The sequence below is a fragment of the Chiloscyllium punctatum genome, chromosome 41, assembly GCF_047496795.1.
Source record: "Chiloscyllium punctatum isolate Juve2018m chromosome 41, sChiPun1.3, whole genome shotgun sequence".
Lineage (NCBI taxonomy): Eukaryota > Metazoa > Chordata > Chondrichthyes > Orectolobiformes > Hemiscylliidae > Chiloscyllium > Chiloscyllium punctatum.
The window spans coordinates 48836633-48861890 of record NC_092779.1 but is presented as its reverse complement, the minus strand read 5'-3'; the positions used below and the strand labels follow the sequence as shown (position 1 = coordinate 48861890).

The 25258-nt window shown below is 39.3% G+C and overlaps 1 protein-coding gene across 6 annotated transcripts in view; it reads right to left on the bottom strand.

Annotated features, from left to right (window-relative positions):
• Nucleotides 1–250: 250 nt before the first annotated feature.
• The window catches only part of cap2 (cyclase associated actin cytoskeleton regulatory protein 2), a 242572-nt gene continuing 217564 nt past the window's right edge, over nt 251–25258 (bottom strand). For all 6 annotated transcript variants that reach the window (XM_072560875.1, XM_072560876.1, XM_072560878.1 and 3 more), the window contains 5 exons: nt 23317–23492; nt 14885–15008; nt 14472–14554; nt 8229–8369; nt 251–1555 (listed from right to left, as the gene is read on the bottom strand). In XM_072560875.1, coding sequence (XP_072416976.1) covers nt 1472–1555; nt 8229–8369; nt 14472–14554; nt 14885–15008; nt 23317–23492 — 608 coding nt within the window. In that variant the 3' untranslated portion in view covers nt 251–1471. The remainder of the gene's footprint in view (nt 1556–8228; nt 8370–14471; nt 14555–14884; nt 15009–23316; nt 23493–25258) is intronic.

Below are 25258 nucleotides of genomic sequence, written 5' to 3'. Positions count from 1 at the left end.
AAGATTCATAAACTGAAAATATCAATTTCATCTGGTTCTGTCGAATGTTCCAGCCTGGTGCCAACTTGTTTTTTTCTCTAAAAGGACCGTGACCTACAATGTATTTTGCATCACTTTCTTTTTCATTTAAGATTCAAAATCTCAAGAGTGAATCTTGTACAGCCTAAAAACACAAGTGAGACAAGTTTGATTAATTGGCAACATTTGCCACAATCTCCAAACCTGGAATAATAAAGGTCCACATTGATAATTAGAACTTGCAAGTTTTTTTTATTTGCAGAACACCTTCCTTTTGACACGACAGTAGTCTTCAAATTATCTAGAGATATTACAAATTACAGTAACTAATTCCTTAAAAATAAGCTTATTAACAGGAACAACTGCAATACTACATTGCAACAAACTGTAGCTATTTTCTACACTAAAATATTGTCAAGGATTAACTTTGAAACTTAGAACAGTAGAAGTCTACGTTGATCTTGCCAATACTGTGGATGAGCACATCTTGTTACCTGCATAACATGAGGTTTATAGAAGCCATTACGTTGTAATGCCTCTGCCAGGTCCTGACAACTACATATGCATAACACTGATCAGTACAGATGAGCAGATCTACGCCTTTGATCTATTCTGTCATTTACTTTGAAATGGCTTGGCCATTCAAGGTAAAAGTCTGCAGGGGGGCAAATTAAAACCTATTTTACAGAAGTGGCTTGCATCTATGCTCTTACCTACTATCACATTATGTCAACATATTATGAAAAGATAGATGTTACCTTACTTTATAAACTACATATTTAGATTTAACATTAACAGCTAACTTTAGTGTACAAAACAATATTGAGAAAATCAGCAATGCATTAACGAAGACATTTAAAAATATTAGTTGTTAAAACTGTAATTTGTAGTCCAGGCAATACTCCTGAACGGGCAACATTCACCCCGACCAAGAAAATCTTGTTGGGCAATTTATGGGCAACGTAAAGAAAAGGTATGGAACGTTAACTGAAATAGTTTCACAGCAACTATTTGTGAAAGATTGTTGTCCTTGGGCTAACCTTCAATGGAACTTATAAAAGAGAGGCAAGAATGACATTTTTGCCCTTAAAGAGAATTCTGGTGAGATGCACAATAACAAAGTTGACTTTAAACCAACAGGTGCAATGATTAATTTTGAATATCTTAAATCCAAGGATATCTAAACTGATTAAAGAACTGGATGAGATTTTGTCATACAAAGATGTTGATTACACTCAAAATATAATCACGCATCGTAACCCACAGTTGCTAAAAACAGACTGCCAATAAGACCATCGATCATTGCACTTCTACTTGTAATGCAGCTACCGCAAGGTGTCTGACTACTGTGGTATTATGTGCTATGGCTACACAAAGTGTAAAATTGCATCATGGTGAACGATAACTCTAGAATACAACACATGAATTACAGAGCAGGTTGTAACTTTGGCAGTTAGCCAACATTTTCTGCGGCTTCAGTAAATAACTTTGAACCATTCCATATAGTCTTGAACTGTTCCGGCACAGGATACTCTTTCTACAAAGGGAACAAAATGCCTGTTAGTAAATTCAACTTCACATTTGAAATAATTCTGCCAGCTAACATTTAAATCACAGATCACTAATAATTCTCAGAAGCAAATTGCATGGGATATAATCACACAGCAAAAAAAAGTCTATTTGGCCCCTTTGCTTCTGTGTAAGCTCTTTGAAAGACCTATCCAATTAATCCCACTCCCCTGCTCTTCACCTGAAGACTTACAAATATCTCCCTTTCAAACATTCAATTGCAACCCAGCTTTTTGCCTTGGCAGGACTTTGTTGCAGCATATCTTTACTTAAATTTGTATTCTTATATACTATGATGACTCCATAAGCATCTTGTCATAGTATCATGATCCAGAATTAAGTCACACCCATGGTGTTTCATAGCATATCCCAACAGATTGATTAAAAATAATTTTATAGAGTTCGGTGTCTGGTAGGGGGCATTTGGTACACTGAGAGTCCCTTCCTCTGGATCATAAGGTTTGGCTTCAGGTGCCATCTGCCACAGAAAAGTGTCACAGCATGTATGCACTGGTTGATTAAAAACATTAAAATATATTGCAGAAATTGGTCTTGTATCTTTTAATTTGTGATGTTAATACTAAAGTATGAAATACCTTGCAAAATCTTCAGGATCACAAATTGCAAACAGATCTGGTCCTGAACTCCAAAAATGCGCTTCCTAACTTACTCTCAACTGTGCCAATAACCCTTTATTTTCTTGCCCTGAAAGTCTAACAACTTCACAAAATGAAGTTCAAAATTAAGTGAAAACAGGGCTAAGATGCCTAGGATTACCATGGTCAGTATTTGGACACTTGTTGCACAGGGTAAAGATTACTCTGAAGTGATCTTATCAATGCTTAAAGCATTTCTATCAAACTCCATTCTATGCTGTTTAGGTGACAGCATTATTTGTTAATTTTAAATAGAATGACATCCACATTAAAATAGGAAAGAGGCGAACCATGCAAGAACTTCTCAAGCAAAACCAACGGTAATCCTAATCCAAACTAAAAGTAAATAAAATGAAGAGACTAAAGAAAAAAGGCCCATCAATCACTTTTCATTATCCAGAGGCAATGGAGGACTTAAAGAATGTGCACACAATGTTATGTTCAGTAGGCCTGACTGATTGGACTATTGACCCCTTTCTGGTTTTGCATTTCTTTACTCTGCAGTGCCAATGTTCAGAACCAAGGCAACAGCACAGCAATGAATAAACTGTAATTTCACACAAACTTTAAACAGCAGAAGCTTTAATTGGAAATAGTTTTCAGTCTAAAGTTTTTATCTATTTTCATTTCATGGTCAGTAACTGAGCTCCCCTCAACATAAATTCTTCTGAACAACTCAATGTAGTAGTGAAGATCTGCAAAAATATTTTTAAAATAGAGAAACTGCCATATTCAAGCTGGCAACTTTGAATTGTGAACACAAACTACTGTGATTTTGTTTGCTGTTACATAGTATTAGATGCCTAAAGCTACTTTAACACAAAAATATGAAGTAAAACAATCAGGTTTCTGGATGAAAAGCAGTTTGAATTTGGCACATCGAAGGGGTAAATTTTACCATTTCAAGATCGGTCCTTACAACTTTGTGATCCAGAATGTACATGAGAAATTTGAAACTTTTGGTCAGCGTGGATTTTATATTCAAGAGATTTTAATAGGCACAAAATCTGATGGGGTGAAACAAAATTCTGTACTCAAATTTTGTACATCTTTGTCATGAACAAGTGATGACTTGTAAAATCTAAACCCTATTATCCAATATCTGTTAAGAATGAAATTATTGCCTTTAAAAAAAATCCAGGTCTCAAGAAAATTAGTTTACCAATACATTTACTTTCCTAAGTATTTTAACAATAACTAAAATGTTATTCCAACATTTACCCCTCAAACGTTAATCTTGGAAGGTCTGGGGTTCAATTATGAATAATCAGCTGATGAATATTTTTACATTAAACTTCCAAATTTAAGCATCATTTAAAAAAAACTCAACAATTTCCCATTCAAATAAGTCATGTCTCACCTATTTCTTAACTATTTTTACCAGTCCTAATTCTGTATCTCTTCATAATCTTACCTAACCAGATTTGCAAATCTCAATCTGGAGTTAATACCTAATTCCTTTTAGAAAGAGAATGTCCTTATTCTTTGAATGAGAATCTCTTCCTAATTTCACTCGAGTGGCCTACTTCTGATTGTAAACTGGATTTTGTTGCATTCATCCAACTATAGTCTTTAAATAAAGTGGGCGGGATACAATTCCAGAATTCCAACCTCCATTTCTAATGTTGGCAAATTTTGACCAGCATGGAATAAGGGGTTCGATAGTAAGCTCACAAGCTGCACTCCTGATCTGGTCAGCTCCAATGTGACCAGGCATCTCATAGCCTCTCTACAATTTTGCTAGAGTTGGGCAAGATGCTTGAATAAGTGTGATTCATGAACCCTAAGTGGATTCATTAAGTATAATACCTTTTGAAAAGGATATTCAAAAAATCTTAACAAAGTTCTCTCCATAGCTTGCCTGCATTCTCTATGCAATATGGAAATGTAGGACTGAATTTTTCGGGTTTTTGGCAAAGCGCAAATTACATTGGATTTTGTGGAGTTATTCTCATGGTGAGGCCATGAAAGTTTTTTTTTGCCATATCTTAACTAAATGTACTGCATTAGTTGGCATTTCAGGCCTTGTGACAAGAACCAAATGCAATTTCAGTACTGTCTTATAATGTGCCATCCTTGAAGCAACTCTGTGCTCAGCAGAGCTCCTCTCTGAGACCAACATCCCTTGTTGATGTGTAATTTTCCAGACCCAGTGCACAACTGCTACAGTGCTGGTATCTAGAAGCTGCCCTGCTCAGCTGTGGAAGGAGTCAGGAGAGTTGTTGGAGAAGGGGAGGTTGATATTGCGTTTCTCTAAGAAGGACCTGTAGATCGAGGTGGCATAGTGGCTCAGTGGTTAGCACTGCTACCTCACAGCACCAGGGTCCTAGGTTCGATTCCAGCCTCGGGCAACAGTCTGTGTGGAGTTTGCACATTCTCCCTGTGACTGTGCAGGTTTCCTCCAGGTTTCCTCCCACAGCCCAAAGATGTGCAGGTCAGGTGAATTGGCCATGCTAAATTGCCCATAGTGTTTGGTGCATTAGTCAGAGGGAAATTGGTCTGGGTGGGTTACTCTTCGGAGGGTCGGTGTGGGCTGATTGGGCCAAAGGGCCTGTTTCCACACTGTAGGAAATCTAATCTAATCCTGTGGACAGATAGGGGAGGGTAGGGGAGGGGAGAGGAGAGGAATTATCTTACCAGAAGACTGGCATAGAAGACCAAATCACCAAAACATACTAGCCTGGTCAGAGTCATCTCCAGGGTGAGAAGGACTGTGCAGGAAGAAAGCACCTTCTGTGCTCTGTCAGGGTAAGTGCAATACTGTACTCTTTGCTCCCTCACACTTATCAGTTGTACTCATCTCCCACCGAAGCTTATATTCTGACACCCCTTCTGTTGCATGAAACATTCGCCCTCATTATTTCCCATACTCATACACCACTGACCCTGCGTGCCCTCCATGTTGCTTTCTCATTCCCTCAGAACACCTCAATATCTCTTCCCCCACATACACCAGCCCTAACAGTCATGCTACCCTCTTGCATTGTATTCTTTTGCCCTTTTTGTCATTAAAAGGAGAAGACATCCTATAACAGCTCAGAGCAATACCTACAGGTTGGAGGTTGCCGGACATCCATATCCTCAACCCCATCTGAGGAAAAGTATACTTGATAGGGACCAGAAGAAGACAGGGACTGCTCCTGCAGAAATGCAGGGACACAAATATCCTGGCATCCAAGTAAATATCACTTTGTCATTTCACTGCAAAGGTCACATTTACAGGAGTCAAACACTACTACTAAACCAGTGACTGCAACATATTCTGCCTCTTGTGTTTTATAAGTGCACCCATTGTCCTAAGGATCAGCCATCGCATAAAGAAAAGTTCCTAGATCTCCCTAGATGAGATCATAGAGACATCCAGCACTGGATGTAGGTTTGCTCACTGAGCTGGAAGCAAGCAAACCTACATCCAGAACCTCAACCAGAGCTACAAATCTTCTCAAGACTCACTAAGACATACAGCACAGAAACAGAGCCTTTGGCCCAACTTGTCCATGCTGACCAGGTTTCCTAAATTGAATTATTCCCATTTGCCTGCATTTGGACCATATCCTCGAAACCTTTCCTATCCATGTACCTGTCTAAACGTCTTGTAAATATTGTAATTTGCCAAGGGATTAGAGGGATCATCATTAAGACTACATCCTGGATGCACCAGCAGCATGCGCAATGACATCTCAGTGGGCTTCATCAGCACCCACAGAGTTCCACACACCAACAGTTCCAAAGATGAGTGAGGAAGAAACTTCCAAGCCATTGGCAGTCAGAACACTGCCAGAGATCAAGTACATGTTTAGCCCCTAATGGGAGATGACTCTGTGGTCTCGGTAATGAAGGACTTCATTCAGATACGTGGGAGAAGTAGAAATGGCAGGCACGCATACAGGAAGCACTGGCCCTCTTAATGGAGGAGCTGTAACAATGCAGTTAGTTCGTCGATGCATTGCCTGTCATTGCTCCTGCTGCAGCAGTGCAGCCAGCCCAATGACCAACTGTCTGCCTCCGTAGACAGGTTGGCGGCTGTCGAGAGACAGGTCCAGAATGCTCTGGGGCTACTGGGTGAGTTGCTAACACCTGATTTCCATCACCCCACCCATTCGTCCTCAGGATCAAAGGCAGGACAAAAGTAAGATTAGGTATCTTGAGACTCATCCAGGTGCCCCATCCATAGGTGGAGGCAGGGTGGAGCCAGGAGACCTGCATTCAGGAGACTGCAGAATTGGCTAGGCTCACTAACTCTATGTGTCTGCCCACCCACCCCCAACCCCACCCCCACTCCCCGACTGTTGGAAGTTCCAGCTGAAATGAGTCAACTTCCCTCTGGCATATTTGGCCTAACTAGAACCAAATGCACCCCCCACCCTGATCACCTGATAAAGCTTCCAGGATCAACAGGTTCCACTATGGATTGTTCCCTGCTTTGCACTCTGTCTGTGGGCAACATGGAGGTCGTCTGGAAGAGGCAGTGAGTTGAACGCACCAAGAACTTGTTCTGGTTTCCCTGTTTAGTTTTCCTGATAGTTAGTTTGTAAGGCGATTTGGTTAGATTGCATACGTGGTCAAGCATTTAATATGTAATGACAAGTGTCAATTGGGAACTTGACACTGACTAATTAGAATCACATCACACCACTTGAGAAAAGGATACCAGATGTGGCGAGATGACTCAATGTTGAGATGGACTTTGTTGAAAATCTTGCCTAATTCTAACATGCATCATGCATAGCTCGCGTCTTTCAGAGCCTGGTAAGTCATGTAAGAACAAGTCATGAAAGGCACTTAAATAAAAGGGACTCATTCAAAACTAAATTAAGAAAAGCTTCCCTTGAAATCCTATAAATGTGTCAATCACTCAGAGACATTAAAGTGTCAGTAACAAAAGCTTTATCGCACTACACATCTCTCAGCCTCAACCAACTAAATATATAATGGAAGAAAACACTTCTGAGAAAGAAGGTATTATAACTTCATATAAGTGGCAATCAAACACTCCACTTCCACCTGCGAGAACGGCTTCTCTAAAAAAATTCATTCATCAAACTTTGGGCTCAAACAAAGATTCATTATGAGGCCATCTGTGAACTGTATCAACAGGCACAAGTATGCAAATATCTGTTTCTCAAGATGACTGCCCCACCAACTACTGATTGAATACCAGTGGTGCAGGAAGAGGCCCTTAAATGGTCATCAATTGGTGTCAGGCAGGACAACTGATGGAAAGGCCGTCCTGACTTAACCAAGGCCTGTTTTCCTGTCTGATTAAATGCCTCCACCTCTAAACTTGCCTTGGGAGCATGCATTGATTTTACCCCAGTACATTAAAGTTTTGTGCAGGGATTTCCAACAGAGCCTGGGTGGCCCAGTTGATAGATACCCACAGGCCCTGTTCATGTTTTAAGTTCTACATTGGATAATTATACTTTTCTAAAATGATTAATTAAAGATACTGTTCTATTGTTTTTAAATCAAAATGCCTCAAATTAAACCATTTCAACAGTCTCTGTGTTCACTGTAAGTTAGGAATCTCATTTACTGAAATATCCTGACTATATATCTGAATTGCCAGAATATGCCTTACATGGGGAACAGTTGTAAAGATAACTACCCTATGTTCAAGAACTTACAATTGACTAAGAGCTGCAAGGACCTCAAAATGTGTAAATTGAACTTTATTACTAGTTTTATTCAAGGGTTTTAATGCAGACAGTATACACTCTGACACTTTAAACAAATGTGTATAACAAGTCTGACAAATAAACACAATCTTTTGGGAAAAGGAATGAACAAACATTTAAGTCAGTACTTTATGTGCATAACTTTGCATCTTGGGAACTCAGCTACATACTTTTAATGACACCCTGCAACCAGGAGGATAGCAGCCAAAAAAACACTCTAAAGAATCTAATCTGGAACCCTTTGTAATGTTAGAATCTGAAAATAAAGGTATCAAGAAACACAAAACAGTAAATGTTTATAACTTACATAATCATCGTCCTGAGGAATTAGAATATTCATTTCCGAAGACTTGGCACTGATAATCTCACATCCTAAAGACTCTTCGCTGAGGTATATGTGACATCCCTCTGTCTTATTTATAGATATAGTAGGTACTTTGCCCATGACCTGAAAAACAGTTAAGAAAATTGTTTGTATTCCAACTATGTTACCAGCTTTAAAAATCATGAGCTGTTAACAAGAGTGGCAGAAGGTTAATAGTTAATGGAAGTTTTTCAGCATGGAGGAAAGTTTGCAGTGATGTTTCCTAGGGGTCAGTGTTTAGACTCTTCTGTTTCTTGCTATATATTAATGACCTAGACTTTGGTGCACATGGCACAAAGTTTGCATAAGATAAGAAACTTGGAAGCAATGTGAACTGTAGTGAGGACAGTGTAAAATTTCAAAAAGATATTGTTAAATTGACAGAATTGGCAGACAGGTAGATGAAGTCCAGTGCAGAACTGTGTTTTGTTAGGAAGAACATAGGAGGACAATATAAAATAATTCTAAAAGGAATGCAGGAGCAAATGGACCTGGGTGTTTATTTGCATAAGTCATTGAAGGTGGCATGACAGGTTGAGAGATTTATGTGGAATTGTATGAAATAGATAGTTGCATGATGGGAAAACTGGCCAACCCCTGTTTGTAACATACATTTTGACTGTCCTTTGTATGACCTCAGAGCTGCCTGACACAACACAAGACCATAACAAAGGTTCAAGTGTTGCTGACCTCAGCAGGACTTGAAGTAGGCTAAGTCCACCTAAATTCTTTAACCTTGGCAGAGCTTGACTCGACAGGCTCCATTTAAATCCTGGGATACTGACTCAGCCCAAGTAAAGACATTCCACAAAATCCTCTGAGCCCGCAACAAGGACGAGATTATGAGATGACATTTGTGGCACAAGGGTTTGGGAAGTGAAGATGATAAACCTCGGAAGTAATAATACAGATCATAATTCAGTGTACCGGTCTAATGGATGACTAACCTCTAGTGATAGATATTGATAACTATTGATAAGTTTTAAATATAAAGATTCCTGCTTTTCTCTCTAAAAGCGAATTGGTGAGAGAGACTCAGAGCTCTAATCAACCCTCTCTTTTCCAAGTTCAGCCGCTCTGCATACAGCTTCCTTGTTTTGTCGGAACAAGTTTTGTTGAACCTTTGTTGAGTTTGTTTAGCTTTCAGTCTCACAGCCCTGTAGCCATTTTTAATCAATTTCTACATATAAAACATACAGTACTACGGACCAATTAATAGCGATATAGAGTACAAGAGCAAGAAGGTATATTGAACTTATATAATGTACTGGATTAAGCTCAGCTGGAGTAATGTCTCCACTTATAGGTGCCACATTTTAGGAAGCATGTTTAGGCATTGGGGAGGATGAAGAAAGAATGGAGAAGCTAGGACTCTTTGCCTTGAATAAAAGAAAGCTGAGAAGAGTTTCGAGGTACTCAAATTCAGGAAGAATGTAGACAAAGTACTCATGAAAGAATTGTGAACAAAGAAATTAGTAAAACTAAAATTAGTAAATCAGTAAAACTAGTGAATGGTTCAGGCCTGAAATCCATTTCCTGTCAGTGTAGTGTAAGTAAGGTCAATTGATGCATTCAAAAGGGGTTTGGACTATCTAAAAAGGATGATTGCACAGTATATTGCAGAGAAGGCAGGAGAATAGCATTAAGCACTTTGCTCATTTGAAGCGTGTGTAACAATTCCATAATTCTGTGCATGGAAACAAATTCAATATTTTTCAAATAGAGAAAATTAGGTTTTTTAGTAGAGATAAGAGCATATCTCCTGTCAAACTTTGGGGTGCATTTGAGTAAGATGTTGTAGCAAAGTGAATGAACTTGATTCTGAGGACTGGAAATTTTCTTTCAGAACTTTGCACGCTCAAATTTCTGATTGGCACTTCTGTTGGACAATGTTCTTCGACAGCAACACAAATATGTAATATGTTGTGTTCTACATATTGACAGCATGAGGTCAAAGCACATCTTTGATTAAACATCTCAAAATTAACATTTTTAAATGTATATGTATTTGTTAAATTCAGAATGTGAGATGTATGTAACAATTAAAACACTCACATCAACCTTGCAATAAAAATGGTAGCTACAATCCCTGTTCTGTGAAATCCCAATATTAAGGGAACATGCCTGTCACAGATTTCTTTTGTATATCACAAAGTAATTGCTATGTCCAGGTAAATAGACTGTTTCATCTTAATGTTTTAATTTTAATTATATTGACTTAAGCATTTTGGATCTTTTCCAATTCTTTTTGAAAGAATCTACTGAGTAATTCCTTAGGACAGTTCCCGTCCCTCAAACAGTTACACTTGGAGGGGCGGGAAATGCTCAATAGACCATAAGACATAGGAGTAGAAGTAGACCGTTTGGCCCATCAAGTCTGTTCTGTGATTCAATGAGAATCCTAAACTGCATTTTCCTACCTTTTCTTCATAATTCTTGATTCCCTGACTGATTGAAAATCTGTCTCTCTCAACCTTGAACATGCAATGACCCAACCTCTTACAGCCTTCACAGTCACTTCCCTCAGAAGAAGAAACTGCTCGCCACCTCTCTCTTAAATGGGCAGCACCTTACTCTGAGACTATGCCCTCTATTCCTGATGAAGGGCTTTTGCCCAAAATGTCGATTTTCCTGCTCCTCGGATGCTGCCTGACCTGCTGTGCTTTTCCAGCATTACTCTAATCTAGATTCCAGCATCTGCAGTCCTTGTTTTTACCTCTGAGATTATGCCCTCTAGTCCTAGATTCTCCCACAAGGGAAACTAAGCTATAAAACTTCCCAAGAATCTTAAATGTTTCAATAGTCAACTTAATCTGCTCCCTCTGCAGACTTGGTGTGCCACGTACCACTTGCGTACTCACCTATTTTTGTGTTATGTGCAGACTTGGGAGCAGTACATTCACTTCCAAGATATTAATGTGTATGGTAAATAATTGTAGCCCGAGCATAAATCCCTGTGCCACTCCACTACTTTCTAAGTGAAAATGCACCCCCCCAACCCAATTCTCTGACTTCCATTAGTTAACCAATCCTCTATCCATGCAAATAAACTACCCCCAATGTTATGAGTTCTTATCTTAAGTAGCCTTACACGGGGTATCTTATTGAACGTGGAACTACTGCAGTGTGGAAGGTGGCCATTCGGCCCATCAAATCCACAATGACCCTCCAAAGAGCATCCTACCCAGACCCAGCACCTTACCATAGTCTGTAACCCCACATTTACCATGGTTAACCCATCTAGCCTACATATGCCTGAACATTATGGACAATTTCAGTATGGCCAATTCATCTAATCTGCACATCTTTGGTGTGAGGGAGGAGACCCATGCAGATATGGGAGAATATGAAAATTCCACACAGGCAGTCACCCAAGGCTGGAATCGAATCTAAATTCCTTACACTGAGAGGCAGCAGCGATAACCACTGAGCCACCATGCAACACCACCTACTGGTTCCACTTTATCTATCCTACTTCTTACCTCTTTAAGAGAATTTTAATAACTTTGTCAGGTATGATTTCCATTCATCAAGTCACATTGACTCTGCCTGATTATGTATTAGTCTGCTATTACATTCCTCATAATAGACTCTAACATTTTCCAATTATAGATACTAAGCTAACTGACCCATAGTTGTCTGTTTTTCCATTCTCTCTACCTTTTTGAATCAGGTTGTTACATTGTCACAGAAGAGATACCCCGGCACAGGAGGTGTCCATTTAGCCTATCATTCCTGTATCAGCTTGCTAAATGTATGCCATTACTAAGTATCAACCTCCTGCTTTTTCTCAATACCTAATTTCCCAATGTTTTTATTTAAATAATGTTATTTAAACAATCATCCAATCCTCTCTTGAATGCTTCAGTTGAACCTGCCTCCAGCACACTTCCAAACCAGTGCATTCCATACCTTAATTACTTGCTGAATAAGAAAGTTCTTCCTCATTTCACCTTTGTTTCTTTTGCAGATCTCTTTAAGTAAATCTGTACCCTCTCGTTCTCACCCCTTGTTTATTTCTAAACTCTACCCAGATGGCCTCATTTAAAGACCCTTCTAAGATATTCTTCCTCATTACTGCACTGATGGTTTCCTTGATCAATAATGCAACGTGTCCAACTATCTTACTTCCCCATGCATCGCATCTGAAAATTCTACAGCCTTGAATTTTGAGCTGTTAATCCTATCCTTCATTCAACCGTATCTTAGTGATTGCAACAATATCATATACCCATATGCTGAATAATGGTTTAAGTTCATTAAGTGATACAATTTAGCTTTCTAGACCTCCCATTTACCTTACCCTGCCCATGTTTTTCCAGCCTACAAGACTGCCATAGCATTCCTTCCTTATCTGTTTGGATCTTGCTACCGACTTTACACCTAGTCTGCCCCAACCTCCTGCCAAACTAGTTTAAAATCTCCCCAACAGCATGAGCAAATCTCCCAGGATGGAAATTGGACCCATTCCAGTTCAAGGTGCAACCAGTCCAGCTTGCACAAATAAATTAGTTAAACATGATGACCCCTTTACAAATCCACGCGGACTCTTCCTAACCAACCATTTTTTTTACATGCATTCTATCCTGAATACATGTCTCTCGGACATTGCTCACCAGTCAAATTAAACTGACTGTTCTGTAATTTTAATTCTGTAATCTGTGCTTATCCTTACAATCTTTCTTGAATGAGAAATTGACAATTTTTCAGTCTACTGACACCTCCCCCAAGTCTAGGGAAGACTGAAAGATTGTGACCAGTGCCCCTGTAATCTCCACTCTCACAAACTTAAAAATCTATAGATACATCTGAACCTTGGATGCATCATGCCTTGTCAATTAAGTACCAACATTCCATGCAACACTTCTACTCTGCCAATTTTCAACCCTTCTACTGATTCAGTTCCTTGCTCTGTCACCATGATCTAAGTAGAATCTTTCTCTTTGGTAAAGACAGATGTAAAGTATTCATTTAACATGTTAGCTATACCCCCTGCTTCCAAGTATAAATCCCCTTCAAAGTTTGGAAGAAGATTTGTAGCTCGGGTGCTCATTGTTGTGGTTTTGTTCGCCGAGCTGGGAATTTGTCTTGCAAACGTTTCGTCCCCTGTCTAGGTGACATCCTCAGTGCTTGGGAGCCTCCTGTGAAGCGCTTCTGTGCTGTTTTCTCCGGTATTTATAGTGGCCTGTCTCTGCCGCTTCCGGTTGTCAGTTCGAGCTGTCCGCTGTAGTGGCCGGTATATTGGGTCCAGGTCGATGTGCTTGTTGATAGAGTCTGTGGATGAGTGCCATGCCTCTAGGAATTCTCTGGCTGTTCTCTGTTTGGCTTGCCCTATAGTGTTGTCCCAGTCGAATTCATGTTGCTTGTAAATTACCCGCAAATTATATTTTATCCAACTTTATTACATTTTTGATAATCTTTTGTTAGTTTTTGACAGTCCTCTTGCTTACCACTAATCTTTGCCACATTGTATATGCTTTAAATTTGACAATTTAACTTCCACTAGTCCCAATAAATATAATCTAATTTACAATTAATGAACAATATGTGAGCCTATTGCTTAGGTTATATTTCAGCAGATTCTTCCTGTTCCCAATGACAAAAACAAAAATCAGAACTAAATGCAAGACGACTCAATGTATGATGGAGAAAATATCTGACTGAATATTATTGGCAGATTTGCATCATCATTAAAATGGGAAAGCGGCCACCAACACCCAAATATTTGAAACAACTCATCAACAATAAGCTTCAAAAAGTGGGCCTCAATTGCAAATTTAAAATTATTTTCAAGGAATATTTATGGCAGATAATTTTGAGAAGCAGATCACAATCGCAATGTCAATCCATTAACAGATTTGAACTGTGATTACAAGTAAAAGAGGAAGGAACCATCAGGGAGTTTCTGTTAGCTACTTTATTGATCCCAACAGATTGGATTAACCAGAGAGAAATAACCACAGTATTACAGCTCAATAATCATGATAAACCATTATGTTTCATTCCAATAATGGACAAATTGAACACAACAACTCAAATCTTCAATTAGTATTGATATGTATTACTCATTTACTTTGCTGAAAATGATTATAAAATTGAAACAGATTTGTAGAATTTCTGTAATTTAGATAATTTAGCACTCTTAGATAATGGATATTGCTGATATTTTAAAAAATTACTTGTTACCTGAACTTGCACATCTCTGGAATTGATGATTTCAACTATTCCCACCACGTTGTCAAACACAAGCCCAAGCTTCTTACAAGAATCTGAAATGGAAAAAATATATATATATTTAGAGACAAGACACACATGTGTAAACAAAAAGCGATAGAGTTGTATCATTATAAAAATAGGATAGTAGCCAGTAAAGCTTAAACATTTGAAGTAATTTATCAGAATTCAGCTTTAAAAAGCAGGCCACGATTACAAACTTGAAACTATTTTCAAAAAATGATATCGATTGGCAACTTATTTGGAAAAGCAGGTCACTATTGAAATCTTGATTTATAAAAGAGTGTGCGCATGTGACAGCTATTGTGTAATGTGAATCATTTCTATCAGCTTCTTAACACTTTGGTACTGACCTATGTACTTACCAATTGTAATGGAATTGACTTTGCCTTGGATTTTCAGTGTGGAGTTACTGCATTTATAGACATAGACAACATGCTTCAGTTCAGCCTCAGAAATGACAATATTGTCATTATTCTCCTGGTATTCCTAGGATAAAAATAAAAAAACATTAGCTGGAAATCAAATATAAATAAACGCCACAGAGAAACAAGTGAAAATTGGTTATGATCAATTTTTTGGTTCACAACTAGTGATACAGCCACTGCATATGTCCCAAACTAATTTGTATTCTATTTGTTATACTCAATATAAAAATCCAGCGTTTTACTATGCAGAACTCAGTGTTACTTATCTTGTTGGTAGTTGCCTAAAATTTCCCGGATTGGGGATGTTCAAGAAGCAATAGAAAGACAAAATGAGATTAAGGGCACTGCAAGTGTCAAAGGGAAAAACTCTTCCTTAACCGATTCCAGAAGAACATTAACAATTTGAACATTTTGAAGTCTGAAACTAATGCTTGTCTTTTGGGAACATTCGCTGGGAAGGGCTGCATCAACTGCTCAAGGCTTCCAAGCAAAGATGGCTAGGCTCCTGCGCTGATCGATCAAAACCAATATCTGCAAAACAGCCAGAATTACTGGCACCCCATTTAAAAACATAAGGAGAAGAACACCTGTTTTATGTGGACATATGAATAACTGTCTTTACCTGTGAAGAAGCTCTCACTGTGCAATTGCAATGTGGGGTGATGCAACTTAAAATTTTAGATGTACTTTCTGTCTAAGAATTCAGCACGTAGGGAACCAATTTTATCTCATTTACTCTAGCTCATTCTATGTTCAAAATCACCAATCCACACATTATTTCACCAAAGAAAGAATGGGAGGAACCAAGTCTTGTTGAATCTGTTCACAGCCAAACCATTCTTTCCCAGGACCTCAAAAGTGTACAGCATTTTACACCCCTCAATCCTCCATCATCATGCAATCTACTGACTTTCAAAACTAAAATCTAGAATTTGTTGGTATGAATTTAGTTACAAACACTCTTTCTTAGATATCTTAAGTAAAGAATACAGTGCATAAAAGTTAAATGTTTGTGTGTGATGTTGGATTTAACAAATCATTGTTTTCTTCTGTAAGTCAACATAATGATTTTGACCCAAGTTTTTAATTCCTTCCTGACAACGGGGAGGTGGCAGAGGACTGGATGACAGTTAATTAATCTCCACTTAGAGAAGCTAGGTTTGATCAGGGACAGTCAGCATGGCTTTGCCAGAGGGACATGATGCCTAACAAACTTAAGAGAATTTTTTTGAGATGATCAAGTGTGCAGATGAAGGTAGTGGAATTGATGTGGTTTATATGGATTTCAGCAAAGCTTTTGACAAGATCCCATGGGAAACTGATAAAGGTAAAAAAACATGGGATCCAAGGTAACTTGGTAAGATGGATCTAAAATTGGCTTAGTGATGACACAGGCAGTGATAGAAGGCTGTTTGTGTGACTTTTATTTTATTCATTTGTAGGATGTGGGCGTTATTGATTGCCTATCCCTTGTTGCCCTTGAGAAAGTGCTGTTGAGCCACCTTCTTTAACTGTTGCAGTCCATCTGCTGTGGGTTGACCCATAATGGGCAGTAGGGGGAGGGAATTCCAGGATTTTGACACCGTGACAGTGAAGGAACTGTGACGTATTTCCAAGTCAGGATAGTCGGTGGCCAGGTGGGGAACTGGAAGGTAATGGTTTTAACATGTATCTGCTGCCTTTGTCCTTCTAGATGAAAGTGGTTATGAGTTTCTAAGGTGCTGTCTGAGATATTTTGTGAATTTCTGCAGTGCATTTCGTAGTTAGTACACACTGTTGCTACTGAGTGTCGGTGGTGAAAGGAATGGATGTAGTGCCAATCAAGTGGGCTGCTCTGTCTGGGATGGTGTCAAGCTTCTTGAGTGTTGTTGGAGCTGCACTCATCCAGGCTGGATGAGCGTGTAGGGGAGATGAAAAGTAAGTTTGCGAATGACACAAAGATGTGGTTAACAGTGAGGAAGAAGGTCTTTCTTTTCTCTACTTTATACTAGGAAGAATTTTAATGTTTAATTTTTAACTTTATTTCCTTAATTTTCTAGTTTCTACCAAAGATTTTGTACCCAGGTACCTTTGTACCTAAGATCATAGAATCCTACAGTGTGGAGGCCCATGATTTCGCCCACCAAGTACGCACCAATTCTCCGAAGAGCAACCCACCCACATTCACCCCCCTACTCAATCCCTGTAACCCTGCATTTCTCAGGCTAATCCACCTAACCTAAACAACCCCAGGCGCTATGGGAAATTTAACATTGCCAATCCATCTAACCTGCACATCTATGGATTGGGATGGTGCTGGGAATGGTGACATTGTATACTCATTATACTCCTGTATCCCTGTACTTGTACTTGTACTTGAGTACATGACAATAAAATCTAATTCTATTTCAAAAAATGTAATTCCAGTTCTCAGTTACAGGAAGATATGATAAGGTTTGTCAGATGGGCAGACCAGTTGCACATAAAATTTTAGATAAATGTGAGATACTGCATTTTGGAAAGGCAAATCAGGACAAGACTTATACACTTAATGATAAGGTCCTGGGGAGTGTTGCTGAACAAAGAGACCTTGGAGTGCAGGTTCATAGTTCCTTGAAAGTAGAGTTGCAGGTAGACAGAATAGTGAAAAAGGCATCTGGTACACTTTTCTTTATTGAACAGTGCATTGAGTATAGACGTTAGGAGGTCATGTTTCAGCTGTACAGGACATTGGTTTGGCCATTTTTGAAATACTGCATTCAATTTTGTTCTCCCTGCTATAGGAAAGATGTTGTGAAATTTGAAAGGGTTCAGAAAAGATTTACAAGAATGTTGCCACGGTTGGAGGGTTTCAACTAAGGGAGAGGCTGAATAGACTGGGGCTGTTTTTCCTAAAGCATCGGAGGCTAAAAGGTGACCCTAAAGAGGTTTAGAAAATCACTAGGGAATTAGGTAGGGCAAATAGCCAAAGTCTGTTCCCCAGGGTAGCGGAGTTCAAAACTAGAGGACATAGGTTTAAAGTGAGAGAGGAAAGATGTAAAAGAGACCCAAGGAGCAAAGTTTTCACAGATACGGTGGTGCGTGTATGAAATGAACTGCGAGAGGAAGTGGTGAAGGCTGATGCAATTACAACATTTGAAAGGCATCTAGAAATGGGCCAAATGGGACTAGATTAATTTAGGATATTTGATCGGCATGGATTTTCATGCTGTACAGCTCTATGACTCTATAACTGTGAAAAGTATGAGGTGATGCACTTTGAAAGAAATAACAAATGAAGGGACTATATAGTAAATCACAGGACACTTGGAAGCTTAAAGCAACAGAGGGATCTTGGGGTGCTTGTCCACTGATCCTTGAAGGCAGCACGATATGTTAGTACGGTGGTTAAGAATGCAGATGGTACACTTGCCTCTATCAGCTGTGGCAAAGATTATAAGAACAGGGAGGTTATGTTGGAACTATACAAAAGTTTGGTTAGGCCACAGTTGGATTACTGTGTGTAGTTCTCGTCACAGCACTACAAGAAGGGTGTGAACGCACTGGAGGGGGTGCAGAGGAGATTCACCAAAGATTTGCCTGGGTTGGACATTTTAGCTAGAAAGAGATGCCAGGTAGGCTTGGCTTGTTTTCTTTAGAGTCAATAAGTGTGGTGCTGGAAAAGCACAGCTGGTGAGGCAGCATCCGGGGAGCAGGAGAGTCAACGTTTCAAGCATCAACTCTTCATCAGGAGTGAGGATGAAGAAGAGCTTATGCTCGAAACGACAACTCCCCTGCCCCTCGGATACTGCCTGACCAGCTATGCTTTTCCAGCACCACATGTTTTGACTCTGATCTCCAGCATCTGCAGTCCTCAATTTCTCCCTTGTTTTCTTTAGAGCAGTGAAGGCTAAGAGGGGACCTGACAGAGGTGTTTAAGATTATGAGGGGCATGGACAGGGTGGATAGAAAGCAGCTGTTTCCCCTAACTGAACGGTCAGTAATGAGGGGGCATAATTTTAAAATGAAAGGCAGGAAGTTTAGAGGTGATTTGAGGATTTTCTTTTCACCCGGAGGTTGTTGGCAATCTGGAATGGGCAGTAGAGGCACAAATCCTCAATATTTAAAAAAGAACCTGAATGAGCACTGAAATGTCATAATTTTAAAGGCTATGGCAAATTGCTGGTAAGTAGGATTAGTGTAGATAGGTTGCTGCAGATTTGATAGACCAAAGGGCCTCTTTTGACTTGAATGAGTCTATGACAGCAAAATAATTTTTTTTTTAAATTGGGAGAATGCAACAGTTGTAATCAAATAGAAACCAGAATGCTTTAGTTATGTAGTTTGGTAGTGCTCATCACAAGTCACTTGAGTGAAGCCAAATAACAATATTCACAAATTTATATGCCTAGCACATACTTCAGAACAGGACGGTGATATTTTGACAGTTTTATCTGGGAGAAATTGGTTCTGCCAAGACTACAGCAAAGGGAAATGTGCAAAACTAACACTAAATTATAATACAATTCCCATTTAAGCCACACTCAGCTATAGGATTTAGAAAATCCTGTATAGTCTAAAATGGGTTTCTCAAACTGAGGGTCAAGACTTCATGGGGTCATGAGCTGAAACTTTGGGGTTTGGAGCTCTGAGGCAGCAATGATCACCAAGTAGAACTTTGACGGAGCTCTTCAATATTCCAGCCTGGAAATGAAGTCATAGTGGGGAAGAGGGGAAATGCTGCCCTAAAAGATTCTAAAATGTTTTTCAAAGACAAACAACAAGCTGTTGAAATGGGTCAACAAAGCAACATTTAATTTAATTGAATGTATTGCAGAGATGACTCTTTAACACTAGATGTCACTATTGTGTTTTATCACTTTAAAAGGTTACTGGTAAATGTCAGGGAACAGATGCTTCCATTTTCATATAAAATTAGACAAAATAAGTTGGACTGAGTAAAATACTTCTTTGTTTAAAAAAATTGTGAAGATTCTGACTAAATAAAGAAATAAAAAAATCTGGAGCATTTAAATGTGCACTATTCTAGTGATTAATTAAGTAATTAAAAAACATATTTAAATCCATCATCACCTTTTTTATACAATGTTCCTTAATGATTATTTTCACATTGTCATGAAAGAGTTAATTATTTATTTTATTTCATGATGATGATTAATGGAAGAAATTCTAATTTTCAGATAAAGTGGAACAAATAATGGACACTGACTGCCTTTCTTTTAAAACTTGTAATACAATTAAAGATTCACTACTGCAGTCTCTTCAGAAACTGAGCTCACAAAATAAAACCTAAGTGTTCAGATGGAAAGCAAAGAAATTTCATAACATTGTATTCAATTTATTTAACTAGCCTTCACACTAAGTGGTAACTTAGAATAAGCTGTGCTAGTTTTAATTGGACTTTATGCACATGAAATTACTATCCACTTCATTACTGCAAACATACATATTTGTCTACTAGAAAATTGAACACCAGCTCAGTGGGGATATATATTACTGTAAAGGAATCAATAATTCAAATCAATTATTCTTCTCCCTTCTCAGGACAAAGATCTGCCTTAAATAAATTTGTGTGACCTAAATTGATCAGGTGTACCCTAGGAGTCTGTGGAAGGCTAGGCAAGTGATTGATAGGAATCTTGCTGAGATATTTGTATCATCGATAGTCACAGGTGAGGTGCCGGAAGACTGGAGATTGGCTAATGTGGTGCCACTATTTAAAAAAGGTGGTAAGAACAAGCCAGGGAACTGTAAACCGGTGAGCCTGATGTTGGTGGTGGGCAAGTTGTTGGTGAGAATCCTGAGGGACAGGATGTACATGTTTTGGAAAGGCAAGGATTGATTAGGGATATTCAACATGGCTTTGTGCATGGGAAATCATGTCTCACAACCTTGACTGAGTTTTTTGAAGAAGTAACAAAGAGGATTGATGAGGGCAGAGCAGCAGATGTGATCTATATGGACTTCAGTAAGGCATTCAACAAGGTTCCCCATGGGAGACTGGTTAGCAAGAGTAAATCTCATGGAATACAGGAGAACTAGCCATTTGGATACAGAATTGGCTCAAAAATAGAGGGTAGTGGTGGAGGATTGTTTTTTAGACTGGAAGCCTGTGACCAGTGGAGTGCCACAAGGTTTGGTGCTGGGTCCACTACTTTTCATTATTTATATAAATGATTTGGATGTGAGCATAAGAGATATAGTTAGTAAGTTTGCAGATGACAGAAAAATTGGAGGTGTAGTGGACAGCGAAGAAGGTTACCTCGAATTACAACAGGATCTTGATCAGCTGGGCCAATGGGCTGAGGAGTAGCAGATGGAGTTTAATTCAGATAAATGTGAGGTGCTTCATTTTGGGAAAGCAAATCTTAGCAGGACTTATACACTTAATGGTAAGGTCACAGGGAGTGTTGTTGAACAAAAAGACCTTGGAGTGCAGATTCATAGTTCCTTGAAAGTAGGATAGTGAAGAAGCCGTTTGGTATGCATTCTTTATTGGTAAGAGCATTGAGTACAGAAGTTGAGAGGTCATGTTACGGCTGTACAAGACATTGGTCAGGCCACTTTTGAAATATCCTATGCAATTCTGGTCTCCTTCCTATTGGAAGGATGTTGTGAAGCTTGAAAGGGTTCAGAAAAGATTTACAAGGATGTTGCCAGGGTTGGAGGATCTGAGCTATAGAGAGAGGCTGAATAGGCTGGGGCTGTTTTCCCTGGAGCGTCGAAGGCTCACGTGTGACCTTATAGAGGTTTATAAAATCATGAGGGGCATGGATAGGGTAAATACACAAGGTATTTTCCCTGGAGGTTGGGGGGGGCGGGGGGAGTCCAGAACTAGAGGGCATAGGTTTAAGGTGAAAGGGGAAAGATATAAAAGAGTCCCAAGAGGCAATTATTTCATGGAGAGGGTGGTGCATGTGTGGAATGCACTGCCAGAGGAAGTGGCGGAGGCTAGTACAATTTCATCTGAACAGGCTTTTGAATAGGAAGGGTTTGGAGGAATAAGGGCTGGGTGCTGGCAGCTGGGACTAGATTGGGTTGGGATATCTGGCCGGCAAGGACAAGTTGGACTGAAGGGTCTGTATCCGTGCTGTGCATCTCTATGACTCTGAAATTTAAGGACACAGATTTTCCATGAAAAAACTGACATCTCAGTAATATTTATCTGCAAACACCGCTGAGATTAAAGATTCAAAAACCACTGCATTTGGCAAGAGACCTAAGAGACTTAAATACATCATTAAAGAAATACCACACTCTGTATGCCTTCCCAGGTGGGCATTTAAAATCCCCTGGCATTGTTACTGCTATCCTGGCTAATATTTACCTCTCAACCAAAATCAGAATAGTTGGTTAACATCACATTCTGTTTGCCAACTGGCTGCTGTGTTTCCAATGTTGTATCAGTGACAGCTTTTCAAACAAGTATTTATGTAGCAATAAAACACTGGTATATCTTGAGGTCCTGTATAAAGGCAGGAGCATTCTTTTCAATGCTGCCCTATTTGAAAGTAAATCCAGGATGTACTTAAATCTCTTGATAGGAAGCAAGTTCTTTATTTTGATACTGACTATCAGCAATTGATTATTGGCCATCGTATCTTGAACACTGACTTTTGATCCTACCTCCATCAGTAACCAAACAATAACTTGGGGCCAGGTTTTACAGGGACGACAGGGTCTTGCTCCTTCCAAGCCCATCCTATAACCATAATGAACTTTGGGCAAGCTAGGATAGCCAATAATGGAATTTTTTACTGCTCATCCAGGAATAAGTCCCTGCTTTGGAAGCTGCTGGCCAATTTGATTAGCTGGTAGCTCCATCACTCTTTACAATGCCACAGCTCAGTAGTGAGTTCTGCTGGAAAGAACATTGTCGGAAGATACCAAAAGAAGATCACAACTGTCTTGAGAGGTAAGTTTTATGATTGTATGATGGGGAGACATGCTAGAGGCACAGGAAGAGGGAGGAGCTGTGTGAGTTCTGTCAGGCAGGTGGCACAAAAGGACAGGGGTGATATGGAGGAATGGCGAGTGCACTTGAGGTGTGTGGGGCTTCACTTAAATAAAGTGCCTCCTTCCTTTCCCACCTTTGTTTTTGCAGGCCTATAAAAGTAGCCTGCCCAAGCTAGTCAAATTATGGCATGGATAGTGCATTATTCGGATAAATTGGGTATTAACATCTCTAATTTATCTTTAGTTAAATATGGCATTCAGCTCGCATGTGCAGTGCTGCCTACCTGGTGTATTACAGGAATGAGATGAGAGATGGGTGGGCAGTTAATAGTCCAGCCACTTATTTAGTGTTCTCCCTCTCTCCACACCATGACCACTAGCATTGAAAACACACCATTTGGGGAACATAAGATCCAGCCTTTAGTTATATTTACCACTTTCCACTTCTTTCCTTCTAGCTCCAGCACAGGCATCCTTGGCTGCTGTGGAGAGGACATAGGTGATGTAGGACTGGATGAGTGACTCTTCGATGGGGAATTAATCACTGCAGTCCGTGGACGAAGACTTGGATTCTTGTGGGTCTTCTGGTCATCAGGAACGTGGCGAAGACCTGGAGATATTTTTAAAAATCAGCACGATAGAAAACTGTTAAATATTTTTGATCTTTTAAATCAGAAACTAAACTGTCCGTGTGGAATTTGCACATTGTCCCCACATCTGCGTGGGTTTCCTCTCACAATCCAAAGATGTGTAGGTTAGGTGAATTGGCCATGCTGATTGCCCATTGTGTTCAGAGATGTGTAGGTTAGGTGCACGAGTCAGGGGTCAATATAGGATAATAGAGATGGGGAACAGGTCCGGGTGGGTTATTCTTTGGGTGGTCAGTGTGCATTTGTTTGACCAAAGGGCCTGTTTCCACACTGTAGGGATTCTATGGATTCTATTAAACTGCAGTTATTAAGTATCAGACATCTTTATTCATGTCACTAATTTAAGGAGTTTGCAGTTCAATATTAAAATACATCATTACCAAAGAGTCCAGCAGGGACAACTTGGGAGTATTCTAGAAAGGTCTCAATAGCTTAACAATTAGAACATAACATAGACATTCAATGCACGATACCAGTACAGAGTGTTGTAAGAATTGTCCAGTTTGTCCCACTTTGCTATTCCTTTCTCATGGTCTACCTGTTTTTTTAAAACTGTTCAACTATTTATCCGATTTCCTTTTGAAATTTACCATTCAATCCACTTCCACAACCTTTTAGTTGGTACTTAAAAATCATAACACACTGTGAAGAGATCCTCATCTCACCACCTCTTCATTTATCAATTATCTTAAATCAATGTCCACTCATTACCAACCCATATACTAATGGAACAGTATTACCTATCTTTGTGGACATCCCCACATAACTATGAGCACCTCTACTTAATGTTCCCTTAATCTTCTCTCTACAAAGGAGACCAATCCCATCTTCACAAGTCTCCATATATTGTCCATTACTACCAATATAATTCTGGTAAATGAGATATAAATTCAGTAAGATTTGGTGCATGTATTAAAAAGTCACTGCAGTAAATGACATCAAACTAATAAGTGAACATGCTTGAAACAAATAACAATGCAATTAACTACAGCTGATTTATTGCTTGAAATGGTAACCGGTTTATAATGGCTACAAGATTAAATCATTGTGCACACAATTTTTATAAGTATCAGTTTTTTATATGTTTTGACTTACTGATAGCACTTCTGTTTTTAAATGAAAAGATCATGCACTCAAGAGATTGAACACTCAACTTAGGGTGATGCTTCCTGTCACACTGAAGGAGTCCTGCACTATCTCAGAGGTGCTGTCATTTGGCTAACATAATAAACTCAGGCCCAGAATAGATATGAGCAGAACACCACCAACTCTGACCCCTACACGTCCACCATAGTCACAGCTGCAGCTGCCAACCTTTTATTGGCGGGCCATGACAACAAGAAGCACCTCTGACCTCACTATTTACAAGAGGTCTTCAGGGTCACCTGCATCGCAAAGTATCCTCTCTTTCAAGGTATCCTCTCTAAGACGGGATAATCCAGGAAATTGTAGGAGGGTGAGCCTTACATCACTGGTAGGGAAATTATTGGAGAAGATTGTTAGAGGCAGGGTTTATTTACATTTGGAAAATAATCATTCTTATTAGGGCTAGTCAGCCTGGCTTTGTGCAGGGGAGGTCTTGTCTCACAGATTTGAGTTTTTTGAGAACGTGATAAAGATTATTGATACAGGTCGGGCAGTGGATGTTGTCTTTGTGGACTTTACTAATGAACATGTGTCATAGTCCGCTAGTCCAGAAGATTAAGTCACATCAGATACATGGTGA